Below are 16,175 nucleotides of genomic sequence, written 5' to 3'. Positions count from 1 at the left end.
ATGTCTAAATAATCCATATGTTCTGAAATATGAACACAGAAATACTGGACATTTTGAACTCTGGTGGTGATTTGACAAAATTACAATCATGGTCTTGATTTGGACTCGCATTTTTTTAGTCTTGTTGACTAAAAGGGCTCTGATTAGAGACAATTGGTAATTTACTAGATTCCATAACATGATCTCATAAGTTGTTTTGTAGCCAACTCAATTGTTGTCATACATTGCCTACATCTATTCAGACAATATGACACCAAACAGAAAATGTATGAAAAATATTTTATTGAAATATTTTGGAAAAAATACAAAACAATTTAGACAATTCATATAGGCAGTCAGCTCCACAAATAAACATTTTCTACAAAGAAATCCACACAGCACAGGCATAGTTCACACATTACTATATGTAGGATAGTTCACCCAAATGACATATTGGACAATGTATGACAACAATCCATGCTTCGGTTAAGTTTTCCTGGCACCTCTTACAAAAGAACGTTGGAGCATTTGTGGCACAAATCCCATTCAAGTCCTGGTACTGACTTTAGCATTTTTTGCACATTTCTTTGCACATCATGTTCAAATCATCTATAAGTTACTGAGTTTCACAATACATTTGAGATACTATCGAAAGAGTTGGACATGATGCGCAAAAAAACGAATATGCCAAATGCGGGGAAACAGTGACAGGGAAGTAAAAACAAAACATGGATTGCTGTCATACTTTACTGGGTAAGGAAAGCAACGTCATTTTGTAATTTGGTATAACTATCCCTTTAAATGTATATCAGACCAAGTAAATAATGAGTCAAGTCAAATTTAGCAGAAAGGGGAAAGCAATGTAACGGGTATGTATGTACACATTTCCAGATACACACAGCTAATGGACATTTACCCCAGACAGACACAGGTGGCTCACAGGTCTTTCCAACCAGGGAAGCAACCGTTCAGACATATAATTTTACAAAACCTACAAACCACTCAGTGGACAAATCTGAAATGGCACCCCATCCCCTGGTATAAGTATACTATAGAGTACCACAGTATGAGTCATAATACCCATGAAGACAAGCAGTCAAACAGGGAAATGTTTCATATTGTTCTTCTACCATTCATTTCCCCCCATAGTGGATTTTTAGAAACACTAAAAATAAGGGTTGTTTCATGCAGGCTTACCTTGGTGTGATGTTTTTATAACCATGTAAATCTCTCTAGGACAAGGCAACTTTTAACAATATATTCACCTGTATTTACCCCCCAAAAATGAAATGCTAAATTAGCTGCTAATGTGGCTATGATGAAGAACTACAAATGGCATGATCTTGGTGAGACTGCAGAATCGAGGCAAAGGTAAGAATCTCTGGATTAAGTATCTAATGTTAGCTAAATGGCTACATTTCTTTAAAAATCGACAATTCTGTGAACTGTCTTGAGCAAGTTTTAAACTGACAATACATGTTAGCAAACGTGTCAGCTTGAGATGACGTGCAGGAGCTTGCAGGGATTTGTAGTTTTGCATGTCTACTTTGATGCAAATTAGCATTTTCGATTCAGAGTAAATAGAGCCGAATATATTGATAAGTCACCTTGTCCGAGAGAGATTTACTTGGTTATCAAAACGTCACACCAGGGGAAGTCTACAAGAAACAGCCCTTATTTTAAGTGTATCTAGAAATCAGTAACTCATGCTCAGCAGAACACACCTATTAATCCAAACAAAACCAGGATGAGACAAAGCAGAGCTAAAACCTTTCGTGTAAACCCCAAAGGGGTCAAATCTGATCTCTTATAAAGAGGGTGACTGACATTGGGAGGTTCAAATACATCACAACCTGATAAGTGTTTCTTTCTTCCCAAAACATACAAGTTCATGTTGGGCCAATTATAGAACTATCCCAAGAGGTTCCACTTCAGTGGTAAGAACCTCTGCAGTAATTTTAAACTACCACTTGAGGGTGTCTAAACATAAAGAAATCATGTTCTTACTACAGCTGTTCCCCAAATGTTCATGAATAGTTCATTTGTTTGTCACTTTTTTCTCTCTCAAAATCACTGATCTGATCAGGCTGGATAGGTGAAACAAATTATTATTTGGGTTCTTTCAGCTATATTGGTTCCTTCCAATCAGTGCCCTTAAAGCAGGAGGCAAGGGTAATTGTTGGACACATCCTGTTAAGATAAAACAGGATTTGGCAGTCTAGTTTGAGTTCACATATCCATACATTTGAACTCCACAAGGCATAGGCCTACCCCCAGAAAATAATTGGCTAAAATTATAAATAAAATAAGTACAAACCAAAGCACATTTGAAACCCAAAACCAGAAGAGAAAAATAATATTAAAATAATTGATTACATACATTCATAACAGACCATGAAACCAGGGGAGAAGTGTTGAACGGTTCATAACAGAGGACATTACAGCTAAACCTATGTTATAGAATCACACATTTGTCATTGAGCCACATTTCAGGTGAATTTGGTATCAGTGTATTCTATTGCATTTCACTATCAATTCTAGTTGGTCTAGCGAGGCCTATACTTGTAGGCCACAAGTAAAATAATAAATACTGACATTTGCTGCCTTGAAGCAAATAAAATACTTTGGTTTGGCGATTGGACCATATAACGCTTAGAGTAGGGCCTTCTCTGCTTTCAGCATGTATTTCATGTCACTCTCTTGATCAACTACAGGCATGACTTGTGCTCGACAGCCATAAAATACCTTACCAGTTGAAAAGAGAGAGAAATATCAGAGAATAGCATTTGCAGCATGCCACTAACAAAAAATGAAAATACAAAACCAAAAAAAGATAAATTCAACCCTAATCCAAAACGGCTAAAATCCCACCTCCACTTAGAACTAGATTGTGGGTGATGTAACAGAATCTTCAAACCTCAGGAGTGGGTTTCACTGCACAGATTACAAAATAAAATCTCACTCGTCATTTAGAAACAGTTACCATAGCTGCAGAATAAGTCAACAAAATATTTGCTGAGGAGCGAGGAAATGGTGTAATGAAAATAACAAAAGGCTAAATGTAAAAGATGAAAACCAAAAAATAAAATGTTGGTGAAATGAAAACAACTTTAGCTAGATATGCAAACAAGATCTTGCTCACGTCACTGAATCAAATGCATTTAAATAGACATTCTTTCAAAAATACTTTATCTGCATAGGCAACAGGTCCACCAACAGAGGGGATCAAAAACCCACAGTTCCCATTTGGAAGTCGATGGTTCCCAAGGTCCTTCAATTGTATTGCCTTTCCTCAAGCCCTTTATTCAAGTACTGCAGTCAGAAAGCCTTAAGCATGATGAGGAGGCCAAGTCCATTCCTCACTCATCTGCGACAAACCACACCACGCAGCAAGTCTTTCACAATACAAAGGGCACTGGCTAGAGGCCAGCCTGTGTCTATAGCCCTGGGAGTGAGACAGCCAGCCCCCTGAGAGAGGCAGCCAAGCCAGGTAGGTACCCCCAGACTCCCATCACTCCACGGGGGCATTGCTGCTGGCCTTGACCCCGGACCCAGCTCGGCTGATCTGAAGCCAGGGAAGCTTGGCACAGTTCTTGAAGAGCTGCTCGATAGCGATATGACGAACGTGCAGCTCCGATGCCAGCGAGTCTTTCTCCTGTACAGCCACCGTCAGCTCCTCAAACACCTCTGTAGAGGGGGAGGCAGAGATCAGTATAGCACAGGGTTAACACACACACACACACTGGATGGCATGACAGATCACAGAGCAAAGCAGTATGTTGCAAGCCAGGGACCACACACAAAGACAACAATTTGTGACAAACAAGGAAATCAATTAAACAGATTAAGCAGAGGGGGCAGACAGCAATGACAACACAGTACCAGCAAAACATAATTCTACCTCACAAAGACACATCAAAGACACCAGCACAGAAGAGACGCTACAAAACAATAATGCAACATATTCACTTCCTTCCATTTATGGTCATTTAAAACAAGAGACATTCCAAACCCATGCACTCAAATATATAATTCACAGTTACACTTTAATAGCCATCTAGTGAATTTCTTACTTTGAATCTGTAGCAGGAGCTGGCCATTCAGCTGGTGGAGTTCATCCACACTCATTTTAATCACTGGAAGATAAAACACAGATTGGGTCACAAAACAAGAGCAACACAGCATGTGTGATAAAGTAAAGAAAACTTGTTCAGAACAGTCCTCTAACTAAACAACTAATGCAACCTCAGGGACGACACATAGCAACAACAAACTACGCAGAGCGAAGAGTCATATAGCTACACTGTCGTCATTTACTAAAGGAATTGAATTCTAACAACAGCATGAAAGAGCCACCGTCCTTGGGAGTTATCCCTCCTCTCTCCCAAAGGACGTGCAGCAGGCACAAAAAAACATTGGTGCTGTTACAGGGACAGGACGTGGACACTGAGGTAGGAGAGAGAAAGCTTTTCTCTGGAGTGTGATGGTGTGGGGAAAGGGGGGAAAGTGGTGGTCAAGGAGGAATGTGTGAGGAGGATGCTCTAAAAACGGAGCCCTTGCCTGCATCACTACATTGTCTTGTGTGCCATTAATGAGTAGTAGGGGATATGGAAGAGATAGGAGTCCATATAAAAAAGATCATAGAACAGATCAGGAGGAGAGAAATGGACGCGGTGCATCCCATCTGTCTCCCTCCCACGTTTCCTCCCTTTTCAACACGCCTCCTCCCACTCAATGCCATTCATCACAGAGGCAGACACCTTCTGATCCAGCCTTGAGATGTCTCTGATGAAGGGAATGTATGCAGGAAAGGCAGATCCCCTGAAGCCTCTCCAGTGATGACTGGGCTAAATAACACTGGCTACAGTCTGACTTCTCTACCTTCCTAAAATGGTGCACTCGTTCCCAGAGGCTTCCTCTAGCCCCATGCTTAGGCTACATCAATACAATGTTTATTCTGTATGCAGAGAGCTCACTTCTGGAGAACAGAGGGGTAGAACATCTGACCACAGCCAGTGTGGTGTGTTGGGAATAGAGGAAGCCAGTTAGTGTTCATTACAGTTGGTATAAAGAACTCACACTCGTCTCTGCTGTGGCCATTGTTTGAGTGCAGCAGCTGGTGGTCTCCTCCAGAACACTGGCTGTGGCTATGAAGACCCCTCCTCCCTGTGGACCCCCACAGGCCCCCCAGGCCCTGCCCGTCCTCCAGTAACCCCAGCCCCTCGGCTGAGTGGCAGTCCAGCATGCCTGTGGCGTAGTCCGGCAGCCCTCCTGCCCCCGTCCCCTGGTTCCAGCATGGGGTATAGCGAGGCACTTGGGCGTCTGACTGGGGAAGAAGTGTACGTTCTCCATTCTGGCTGTAGCAAAGGAGCTGGTGCTTGCCCCCCCGGCGGCCCGGACCTCCCTCTAAGCTGACGGAGTCTTTGTTCTGGGCGTACTGAACAATACGGCTGATCTTCTGGCTCAGGGCTAGCTTCATTCCCTCGTAGGCACTGCGGGAGACCTTGGAGCGGGACAGCTTCTGGTTGGCGATGAGGTGGTACTTCTCAAAACACTCCCGGTGACCCCGTAGGGATTTGGAGTGCAGGAGGGTCGCATGGGACACACCTGCAGCAAGCAGAGCAAGAGCGAGACACATAGCAATCAGTCAGAGAAGACAATTAGCTACATGTTCTGTTTAGCAATAAATACTATATGTATTTCAAGGTATTGAACTGAGGGACATATTTCTAAGAAACAGAGGACTAAGAACTGAAATGATACAGTAAAAAAAAAAAGGTACTGTTGGCTTTGCTCTTTTTTCAAAGTCAAGCCACTGCAGATTTCAATTATTTCCTGCTCTAGATGCTGTTCTAGAAGGACATAAAACTATAACGATCTTACAGTACTGACTTACCGCATTTGACAAACATTTCCTTTTTGGAATAAACCCATTGAAAGCAGCCTAAAATAGGCAGATTTAAGTGTTTTTATGTCCAGGGGAAAGCTGCTTATAGTGGGCTTAGCTTCTGAACCATTGAGAGAGCAGGGCTGGGAGATTGACCGATCTTAAAATGGACAGATATATGCTGGGCAGAATTTACAATTTTAATAGGGACTATCTAAAGATTGCAGTGACCTGCCAACACAGACTAACCTAAATGACTAGCTATCATCTTCTCAATATCTAAAACAGCTTTTCAAAGAAACTAGCCCATTAATGCATTTCAGGTTAACCGAATGTGTAAAAGAACAGAGTTAAGTACCATCATTTTCAAAGATAAATGTTTTAGGCAGACCTTCCTGTTTAAGGATGTTTCTGAAATCCTTCTGAGGAATCTCATTGAGTAACTATTAAGAGAAAGGTTGCACTCCAGAGACTGAGAGCGCTCCAGAGACTGAGAGCGCTCCAGAGACTGAGAGCGCTCCAGAGACTGAGAGCGCTCCAGAGACTGAGAGCGCTCCAGAGACTGAGAGCGCTCCAGAGACTGAGAGCGCTCCAGAGACTGAGAGCGCTCCAGAGACTGAGAGCGCTCCAGAGACTGAGAGCGCTCCAGAGACTGAGAGCGCTCCAGAGACTGAGAGCGCTCCAGAGACTGAGAGCGCTCCAGAGACTGAGAGCGCTCCAGAGACTGAGTGTTGGGTCATATTAGAACCTCCAGCTTCCCCAGAGGGAAAGGATCACCTGGGATTAACAACACTTCCTCAATTTGGACTGCAAGAGGCCATTCTCTCTAACGCATTTAACACACAGAGAAAATGCAGGGGAATTTACCTCAGACACCACATCCAAAGTCAAACTAACCTTGAAGTAAACCGGGGACACTGGCAATCATGTAAACACTGAATGGAGCGCACACAGTGTGAGAATGAAAGTGAGCAAACAAGCGAGCATGTTTGTACAGGCTTCGTCTTCAGCCTACATATCACACAGACAGACGTGCTGGAGCCTGCAGCTAGGGGATTGGTCTAGGTCAAGACTGAGTACAAGGCAGTAAGACGGATGCTCGTTAGGTAGGTTCACCTCAGACACTTCTCCAGGAAAGAGAGAAGAGGTAATGGCATGCGGCCACCAAATGACGAGTCTAAATGTGCTAGGCCTATAAACTACCCCCCAAAAGTTCAGTCAATATCAGTCATCAGAAAGCATTCGCCTCAGCTTTAAGATAAAGGATGAAAAAAATGAAAGCTCAAACTAAAATCATGTCAACGTGATAAGGCTATTTCCTGCTCTTTTACATTCATGTCAGGGCCAACAGGAAGACACTTAACTGAAGCCATTTCCCAGACAAAAGAGGAAGGGGAGGCCAAGAACTTTAGCCAAGCCCAGCTCTCAAACACTAGGGCTGGTTGATATGGCCAAAATATCATATCACAATATTTTTCTAATTTATGGCGGTGGCGCAGTATTTTGTTTCTGAATAATAAAAGTTTTAAATATATATTAAGATTAGTGCATGATCCTAGAATGGCAACAAATGAATTAGTGATATTAATGGTTTTTCTCCATTCTTATAGTTTTATACCCGGACCAAACTTGGACAAAACTGACAGCGAAGTTGTCCAATTTGTAGAACTTTTCATTCATACTAAACAAAAATATGGATGCAAAATGTAAGGTGTTGGTCCCATGTTTCATAAGCTGAAATAAAAAGATCCCATACATTTTTCATACGCACAAAAAGCTAATTTATCTCATTTTATGCACAAATTTGTTTACATCCCTGTTAGTGAGCATTTCTCCTTTGCCAAGAGAATCCATCCACCTGACAGGTGTGGCATATCAAGAAGCATGATCATTATTACACAGGTGCACCTTGCGCTGGGGACAAGAAAAGGCCACTAAAATGTGCATATATATATATTTTTTACCTTTAACCTAGGCAAGTCAGTTAAGAACAAATTCTTATTTACAATGAAAGCCTACGGGGAACAGTGCCTCGTTCAGGGGCAGAAAGACAGATTTTTACCTTGTCAGCTCAGGGATTCAAACCAGCAATCTTTCAGTTACTGGCCCAACTCTCTAACCACTAGGATACCTGCCACCCCAGCAGTTGGCATGCTGACTGCAGGAATGTCCACCAGAGCCTTTGACCGGGGAATTTAATGTTAATTTCTTTACCATAAGCCGCCTCCAACAAAGGTTTAGAGAATTTGTAAGTACGTCCAACAAGCCTCACAACTGTACAACCGTAGACCACGTGTAACCACACCAGCCGATGACCTCCACTTCCAGCTTCTTCACCTGCGGCATTGTCTGAGGTCAGCCACCTGGACAGCTGATGGATCTGAGGAGTATTTGTGTCTGTACTAAAGCCCTTTTGTGGGGAAAAACTCATTCTGATTGGCTGGGCCTAGCTCTCCAGTGGGTGGCTGCACCACTGCCCAGTCATGTGAAATCCATTAGATCAGGGCCCAATTTATTTATTTCAATTGACTGATTTACTTATATGAACTGCAACTCAGTAAAATTGTTGAATGTTGCGTTTATATATTTTTGTTCAGTATAATTTAACACTATCAAAATATTGTTATAAAATGATATTGTAAAAATCCATACCGGTACGTGGATCCATACCCATTCACAATATAATCATCCAACCCTAAAACGCAGACACTGTGGGCAGCTTGGCTGCCTGTCACAGAAAACAGAAAAGCATCGAGTTGTTCAACGCTGTAGGCTTTAAGACATGATCATCAGCTGACTTGCTTGTGCTAACCAACCGTCACACAAGCACACCGTGTTTATACTAAGAACAAGCCAAATTATGCCTATACAATAATATTGGTGTGTACCCTGAAACAGACAGCTGTGTGGTGAATTAGTCTTATGAGGAAGCTGTGAGGCTAGAAAATTCTAGAGGCTTGGAGAGCTGGTCTGGGACTGTGTGTGTGTCCCTGGCTACTGAACTTTCCCAAAGTCCAACCTGCATACCAGTTACCAGGAGCTTCATAAACCACCAAGCCAAAAGCCATGTATTAAGCGATCAGATAATCAGGCTTCGACCACCGACTGGTTCGTCCCATCACAAAATAACACAGGCCCAACAGTCATATCACAGGCCCACAATCAGAGCAGTGTACCACCAGCCAAACAGAATGGAGCTAAGCTCCCAGCCATGTGCTAAGCAGCTTAGCAGCTAGCTAGCACTACTCTCTATCACACACACAATTCAGAGGTGAGTCAATGTCTTCGGCAGTGGCAGTCAACTCGTCAGAGGCATAAGCACGACGCTGATGAGAAATAGGCTCCAGAACACAGGCCTGTGAATCATCCTTTTGTTGGCTTTAGCACATCTCCAGTGGAAGCCGTTTACCTGGCCTTCAGAGAAACAAAGCCACAGAGCAGCCACAGAACAACCTCATCTGAGCACTGCGTAAACCATCCACCATGCCCTCAGAGTCAGAGTACTGTTTGAATGGTATCGGTCTGTGTAAAATCTAAGGGAGCATAGATAGGCAAACGCAAACGATCATTGAGTAGGGTAACTCCTGTTTGAATTTAATGGTGTCAGAGTAAAAGCTAAGGGAGCATATACAGAGCAGGCAAACATTACATGAAGAATGATGAGTCACCATGCCATGGTTAGTAGTAACTAACGACAATCGGAAACGCTAATCCTCGGCGCTAAAGTAGTCGTGCTCTTATCCATCTGATCTAATCCTGCTCTGTCTATTTAGCAAACACACTTTGCCACAACTCTCCAGACTGTAGGCCGGGAGGGTCAGTGAATGTGGGGGCTGTCATGGAAACCGTAGGCCTAATCTTAACATATGTAATCTAAGACCAGACAGCCTGTATTTTCATGGCCCAGGCTCACGCACTCCATCAGAACCTGTTCTTTCCCTTCTCTACTATTCGTCAATGCTGTCCTAGACTGGCGATAATAGGCCACACCTCTGATTATGTCTCTAGGGGTATGGCCAGGCTTAGTTTCAGAGGATCGATAGAATATCACCATTGTAAATCTACTGTAGATGTGTAGTTGTTTACTGTACATGTCACTAACAGGCCAAACAAAAGGTGACGGAAATTATGTTTTCTGAAAACAACTCACGGTTCCTTATAGTGTTCTTGGCAAAATGAGTTGAATTCTATCATGATGTGACGTTGGTTTAACCTACTTAGTAACACTCCCTTAGCTATAGGGAACTGCTTTCTGTGTGTGTAGGCCTACATTGGGCAAGGACATTCAATTATTGACACAGTTTAGGAGTCGTTGGGGCCAGGGTAGGAGGTTGTTAGTAAAAAAAAAATGGGGCAGGGGTCATGGTGATATCATGTCCAAATAGAACTTGACATGGCTGAAAGTGTCGCAGATGTCAACAGCTGCAGAGCTAAGCCTGGATCACAGACAGAGCTCACATTTGTACAGTACACCAGAGAGTTAATTAGTCACACTTTGGTCCTGCCGCTGCTCTACTGAGTGGTGGATGGGGAAGAAGAGGGGCTTTTAACTGGTTGGGGTGAACAAAAACTAACCCAAGAGGTTCATATAGTTGGTTAAGCAGACATATATTACCTTTTTACGTTGCATTCATATGGGTGATAGTGTATTTAGGCAGGTCCATCTAGATAGAGCTGAACAGCATATGATGCAAATGATTAATGTATTAGCCTAAATATTCTACTGTATTCCCAAAGCATTGGCCTATTAGCACAATTCATAAAAAGGCATTTGGTCCAAAGCTGGAATTAGTACTGAAAGCCACAGATTACACTTTACCACCCCAAAATAAATACCCTGAAAGCCATTCATGCTCAGTGGGTTGGTGGAATAGTAGCTCTGGGCACAGCTACGGCAAAGACAGCATGTTTCTCAATCTCCAACTATAGAGAGGTCTAGTGCCCAAAAGCTTTAGCATGGACGGCACCTAAGGATGTAACGATTCACCGATATGCATCAGTCCCCGGGTTCAAATGTTTAAGATATGAGTGCATTGGTCCCTGGGACCCAAAACGATCCAAATGTTGCATGCGTCGGTCAGAAAATCTGTGTTACAATTCGCTGGTCCACAATTTATTTTGTTCAAATTACTTTTTTTACCTTCCAAAAATACCTAATCTTTTGTGACAACTGCGTGCACTCCAGTGTCAAGCTAAGTATGTAATTATGTTAACGGTCATTGATCTGCAATTCATTTTGAATGTCAAACAACCCCAGACAATATCAGTAGCCTAGTCAAACTGTGCGCTATGCGTAGAGTCGCACCTTGACCAAAGAGAGGGAGGCATATTCCTGATTTGGCACATCTGCGCATCACCTACAGCGTTCAAATGTTTATAAAATGACCTGCGCAATATTAGGCATTATTTGTTGAGTGACAACCAACGTAATTATAGGAAGGCTACATGCTGATCAGGGCTTACATTACATTTAGATTATCGCTGAGGGTGAACCTGAATAGTTTTGCTTGAAACAATCTGTATGCAAACACGCATGTGTACTACCGTTCAAAGGTTAGAGGTCACTTAGAAATGTCCTTGTTTTCCATGAAAGCACACATGAAGTGAGTTGCAAAATGAATAGGAAATATAGTCAAGCTGTTGACAAGGTTATAATGACTTAATTGAAATCATAATTGTGTCCTTCAAAATTTGCTTTCATCAAAGACTTCTCTAGTTGCAGCAACTATAGCCTTGCAGACCTGTGACATTCTAGTTGTCAATTTGTTGAGGTAATCTGAAGAGATTTCACCCCATGCTTCCTGAAGCACCTTCCACAAATTGGATTGATGTGCACTTCTTACATACCATACAGTCAAGCTGCTCCCACAACAGCTCAATAGGGTTGAGATCTGGTGACTGTGCTGGCCACTCCATTATAGACTGAATACCAGCTGACTGCTTCTTCCATAAATAGTTATTGCATAGTTTGGAACTGTGCTTTGGGTCATTGTCCTGTTGTAGGAGCAAATTGGCTCCAATTAAGCACCATACACAGAGTATGGCATTGCAAGTGATAGCCTTCCTTCTTCAAGATCCCTTTTACCCTGTACAAATATCCCACTTAAACCACCACCAAAGCACTCCCAGACCATCACAGTGCCTCCACCATGCACTGACAGATAGCGTCAAGCACCCATCCAGCATCTTTTCTGCGTCTCACAAATGTTCTTCTTTGTGATCCGAACACCTCAGATTCATTTGTCCATAACACTTTTTTCCAATCTTCCTCTGTCCAGTGTCTGTGTTCTTTTGCCCATCTTAATCTTTTATTTTTACTGGCCAGTCTGAGATATGGCTTTTCTTTGCAACTCTGCCTAGAAGGCCAGCATCCCAGAGTCTCCTCTTCACTGTTGACATTGAGACTGGTGTTTTGCAGGTACTATTTAATGAAGCTGCCAGTTGAGGACTTGTGAGGCGGCTGTTTCTCCAACTAGACACTAATGTACTTGTCCTCTTGCTCAGTTGTGCACTGGGGCCTCCCACTCCTCTTTCTAGTCTGGTTAGAGCCAGTTTGCGCTGTTCTGTGAAGGGAGTAGTACACAGCATTGGACGAGATCTTCAGTTTCTTGGCTATTTCCCGCATGAAATAGCCTTCATTTCTCGGAACAAAAATAGACAGACGAGTTTCAGAAGAAAGTCCTTTGTTTCTGGCAATTTTGAGCCTGTAATCGAACCCACAAATGCTGATGCTCCAGATACTCAACTAGTCTAAAGAAGGACCGTTTTATTGCTTCTTTAAATCAGGAAAACAGTTTTCAGCTGTGCATAATTGCAAAAGTGTTTTCTAATGATCAATTAGTCTTTTAAAATGATCAACTTGGATTAGCTAACACAACATGCCATTGGAACACAGGAGTGATGGTTAGTGATATTGGGCCTCTGTACGCCTTTGTAGATATTCCATAACAAATCATCCGTTTCCAGCTACAATAGTCATTTACAACATTAACAAAGTCTAATTTTCTTTCAAAAACAACGACATTTCTGAGTCACACCTAACTTTAGAACAGTGTGATATATATATATATATATATGTATATACACAGTGGGGAGAAGAAGTGTATGTAATTATGTATAGTTTCTGTATCGTATCGGAACCAATGTACCTAGATATCTATCGAATCGTCTTGAAGGGGAAAGATGCACAACCCTAGCAGCTCCATTTAAGTCATTCATCATTTTGAAGAGCTGGTCAACTGGATGGGACTTCGTATGGGTTAAGGAAGGATCGCATGGGCCTCCCGGGTGGCGCAGTGGTTAAGGGCGCTGTACTGCAGCGCCAGCTGTGCCATCAGAGTCCCTGGGTTCGCGCCCAGGCTCTGTCGTAACCGGCCGCGACCGGGAGGTCCGTGGGGTGACGCATAATTGGCCTAGCGTCGTCCGGGTTAGGGAGGGCTTGGTCGGTAGGGATGTCCTTGTCTCAACAGCGACTCCTGTGGCGGGCCGGGCACAGTGCGCGCTAACCAAGGTTGCCAGGTGCACGGTGTACCCTCCGACACATTGGTGTGGCTGGCTTCCGGGTTGGATGCGCGCTGTGTTATTGGGCCTCTGAAGAAGAAGCAGTACGGCTGGTTGGGTTGTGTATTGGAGGACGCATGACTTTCAACCTTCGTCTCTCCCGAGCCCGTACGGGAGTTGTAGTGATGAGACAAGATAGTAGCTACTACAACAATTGGATACCACGAAATTGGGGAGAAAAAGGAGTAAAAAAAAAAAAAAAGGAAGGATCACATAAACGATATCATAACCGCCATCGATAAAAGACAGTACTGGGCAGCCGTCTTCATCGACCTTGCCAAGGCTTTCGACTCTGTCAATCACCATATTCTTATCGGCAGACTCAGTAGCCTCGGTTTTTCGGATGACTGCCTTGCCTGGTTCACCAATTACTTTGCAGACAGAGTTCAGTGTGTCAAATCGGAGGGCATGTTGTCCGGTCCTCTGGCAGTCTCTATGGGGGTGCCACAGGGTTCAATCCTCGGGCCGACTCTTTTCTCTGTATATATCAACGATGTTGCTCTTGCTGCGGGCGATTCCCTGATCCACCTCTACGCAGACGACACCATTCTATATACTTCCGGCCCGTCCTTGGACACTGTGCTATCTAACCTCCAAACGAGCTTCAATGCCATACAACACTCCTTCCGTGGCCAACACTCCTTCCGTGGCCTCCAACTGCTCTTAAACGCTAGTAAAACCAAATGCATGCTTTTCAACCGTTTGCTGCCTGCACCCGCACGCCTGACCAGCATCACCACCCTGGATGGTTCCGACCTTGAATATGTGGACATCTATAAGTACCTAGGTGTCTGGCTAGACTGTAAACTCTCCTTCCAGACTCATATCAAACATCTCCAATCGAAAATCAAATCAAGAGTCGGCTTTCTATTCCGCAACAAAGCCTCCTTCACTCACGCCGCCAAACTTACCCTAGTAAAACTGACTATCCTACCGATCCTCGACTTCGGCGATGTCATCTACAAAATTGCTTCCAACACTCTACTCAGCAAACTGGATGCAGTATATCACAGTGCCATCCGTTTTGTCACTAAAGCACCTTATACCACCCACCACTGCGACTTGTATGCTCTAGTCGGCTGGCCCTCGCTACATATTCGTCGCCAGACCCACTGGCTCCAGGTCATCTACAAGTCCATGCTAGGTAAAGCTCCGCCTTATCTCAGTTCACTGGTCACGATGGCAACACCCATCCGTAGCACGCGCTCCAGCAGGTGTATCTCACTGATCATCCCTAAAGCCAACACCTCATTTGGCCGCCTTTCGTTCCAGTTCTCTGCTGCCTGTGACTGGAACAAATTGCAAAAATCGGAGACTTTTATCTCCCTCACCAACTTCAAACATCTGCTATCTGAGCAGTTAACCGATCGCTGCAGCTGTACATCGGTAAATAGCCCACCCATTTTTACCTACCTCATCCCCATACTGTTTTTATTTATTTACTTTTCTGCTCTTTTGCACACCAATATCTCTACCTGTACATGACCATCTGATCATTTATCACTCCAGTGTTAATCTGCAAAATTGTAATTATTCGCCTACCTCCTCATGCCTTTTGCACACAATGTATATAGACTCCCCTTTTTTTCTACTGTGTTATTGACTTGTTAATTGTTTACTCCATGTGTAACTCTGTGTTGTCTGTTCACACTGCTATGCTTTATCTTGGCCAGGTCGCAGTTGCAAATGAGAACTTGTTCTCAACTAGCCTACCTGGTTAAATAAAGGGGAAATAAAAAATTAAAATAATAAAAAATCAGAGTAGTTTACACCTCAAGGTGAGAAGTTCAGCCACAATGAACAGGTCGTTTAGACCAGAGAGCAGCACAATGGCCCCTAACAGCAGCACATAGCGGCAGCATCAGCTATATCATTCCACTGTATCAAGTCAGACTGAGCCTCTCTCGTCTCTGACGTTGGCTCAGGTTAGACTGGCGGCTCTCTCAGGTGGTTAGCCTACTCTGACTCAGCAGCCGGAGGCCTGTCAGCTACAGGGAAAAACAGCTGTGAAACGTATGTATTCTGACTCATAGCTGGTTAAATCTTCAAAGGATATTGAGTGCTCTTCTGAAAGAGCTCCCAGGATTCCATTTACATAGAGGGATGAGCACTCACTGCTGTGGTGAATGGCACTCAGGAGGCGCAAAAAAACACAATTTAAAAACAAAAAAAGATTGCTCAAATGTCCCCTAAACTCAAATATAAAAAGGCTTAGACAGAGACAAAACATAGGCTAGGCTATAGCCAACCACAACTACTATAAAAACAGCCTCATCTCTCCCACAGAGGAACATCAAACAGCTTGTCTGACCTGGAAGACTGTTGGGGGTGTGAGGGAAGGACTGCAGTAATAGTCATGTTCCATTGTCTGCACTAGAGGTCGACCGATTAATCGGAATGGCTGATTAATTAGGGCCGATATCAAGTTTTCATAACAATCGGAAATCGGTATTTTTGAGTGCCTTTTTTTTTGTTTTACACCTTTATTTAATCTTTATTTAACTAGGCAAGTCAGTTAAGAACACATTCTTATTTTCAATGACGGCCTAGGAACCGTGGGTTAACTGCCTTGTTCAGGGGCAGAATGAGATTTTCACCTTGTCAGCTTGGGGGATCCACTCTTGCAACCTTACAGTTAACTAGTCCAACGCAATAACGACCTGCCTCTCTCTCATTGCATTCCACAAGGAGACTGTTAAGCAAATACAGTAAACCAAGGTAAGTTGCTAGCTAGCATTCAATTTATCTT

General features: G+C 43.3%; 1 protein-coding gene across 1 annotated transcript in view; it reads right to left on the bottom strand.

Annotated features, from left to right (window-relative positions):
- Positions 1 to 265: 265 nt before the first annotated feature.
- Positions 266 to 16,175, bottom strand: part of LOC112257837 (protein EURL homolog) — a 33,952-nt gene continuing 18,042 nt past the window's right edge. Inside the window, exons 3-5 of the mRNA XM_024431712.2 lie at positions 5,059 to 5,586; positions 4,053 to 4,115; positions 266 to 3,666 (exon numbers count right to left, since the gene is read on the bottom strand). Of these exons, the coding sequence (XP_024287480.1) occupies positions 3,491 to 3,666; positions 4,053 to 4,115; positions 5,059 to 5,586 (767 nt within the window). The 3' untranslated portion in view covers positions 266 to 3,490. The remainder of the gene's footprint in view (positions 3,667 to 4,052; positions 4,116 to 5,058; positions 5,587 to 16,175) is intronic.

This window comes from Oncorhynchus tshawytscha, linkage group LG09, assembly GCF_018296145.1.
Source record: "Oncorhynchus tshawytscha isolate Ot180627B linkage group LG09, Otsh_v2.0, whole genome shotgun sequence".
Classification (NCBI taxonomy): domain Eukaryota; kingdom Metazoa; phylum Chordata; class Actinopteri; order Salmoniformes; family Salmonidae; genus Oncorhynchus; species Oncorhynchus tshawytscha.
This window is presented reverse-complemented; position numbering and strand designations above follow the sequence as displayed.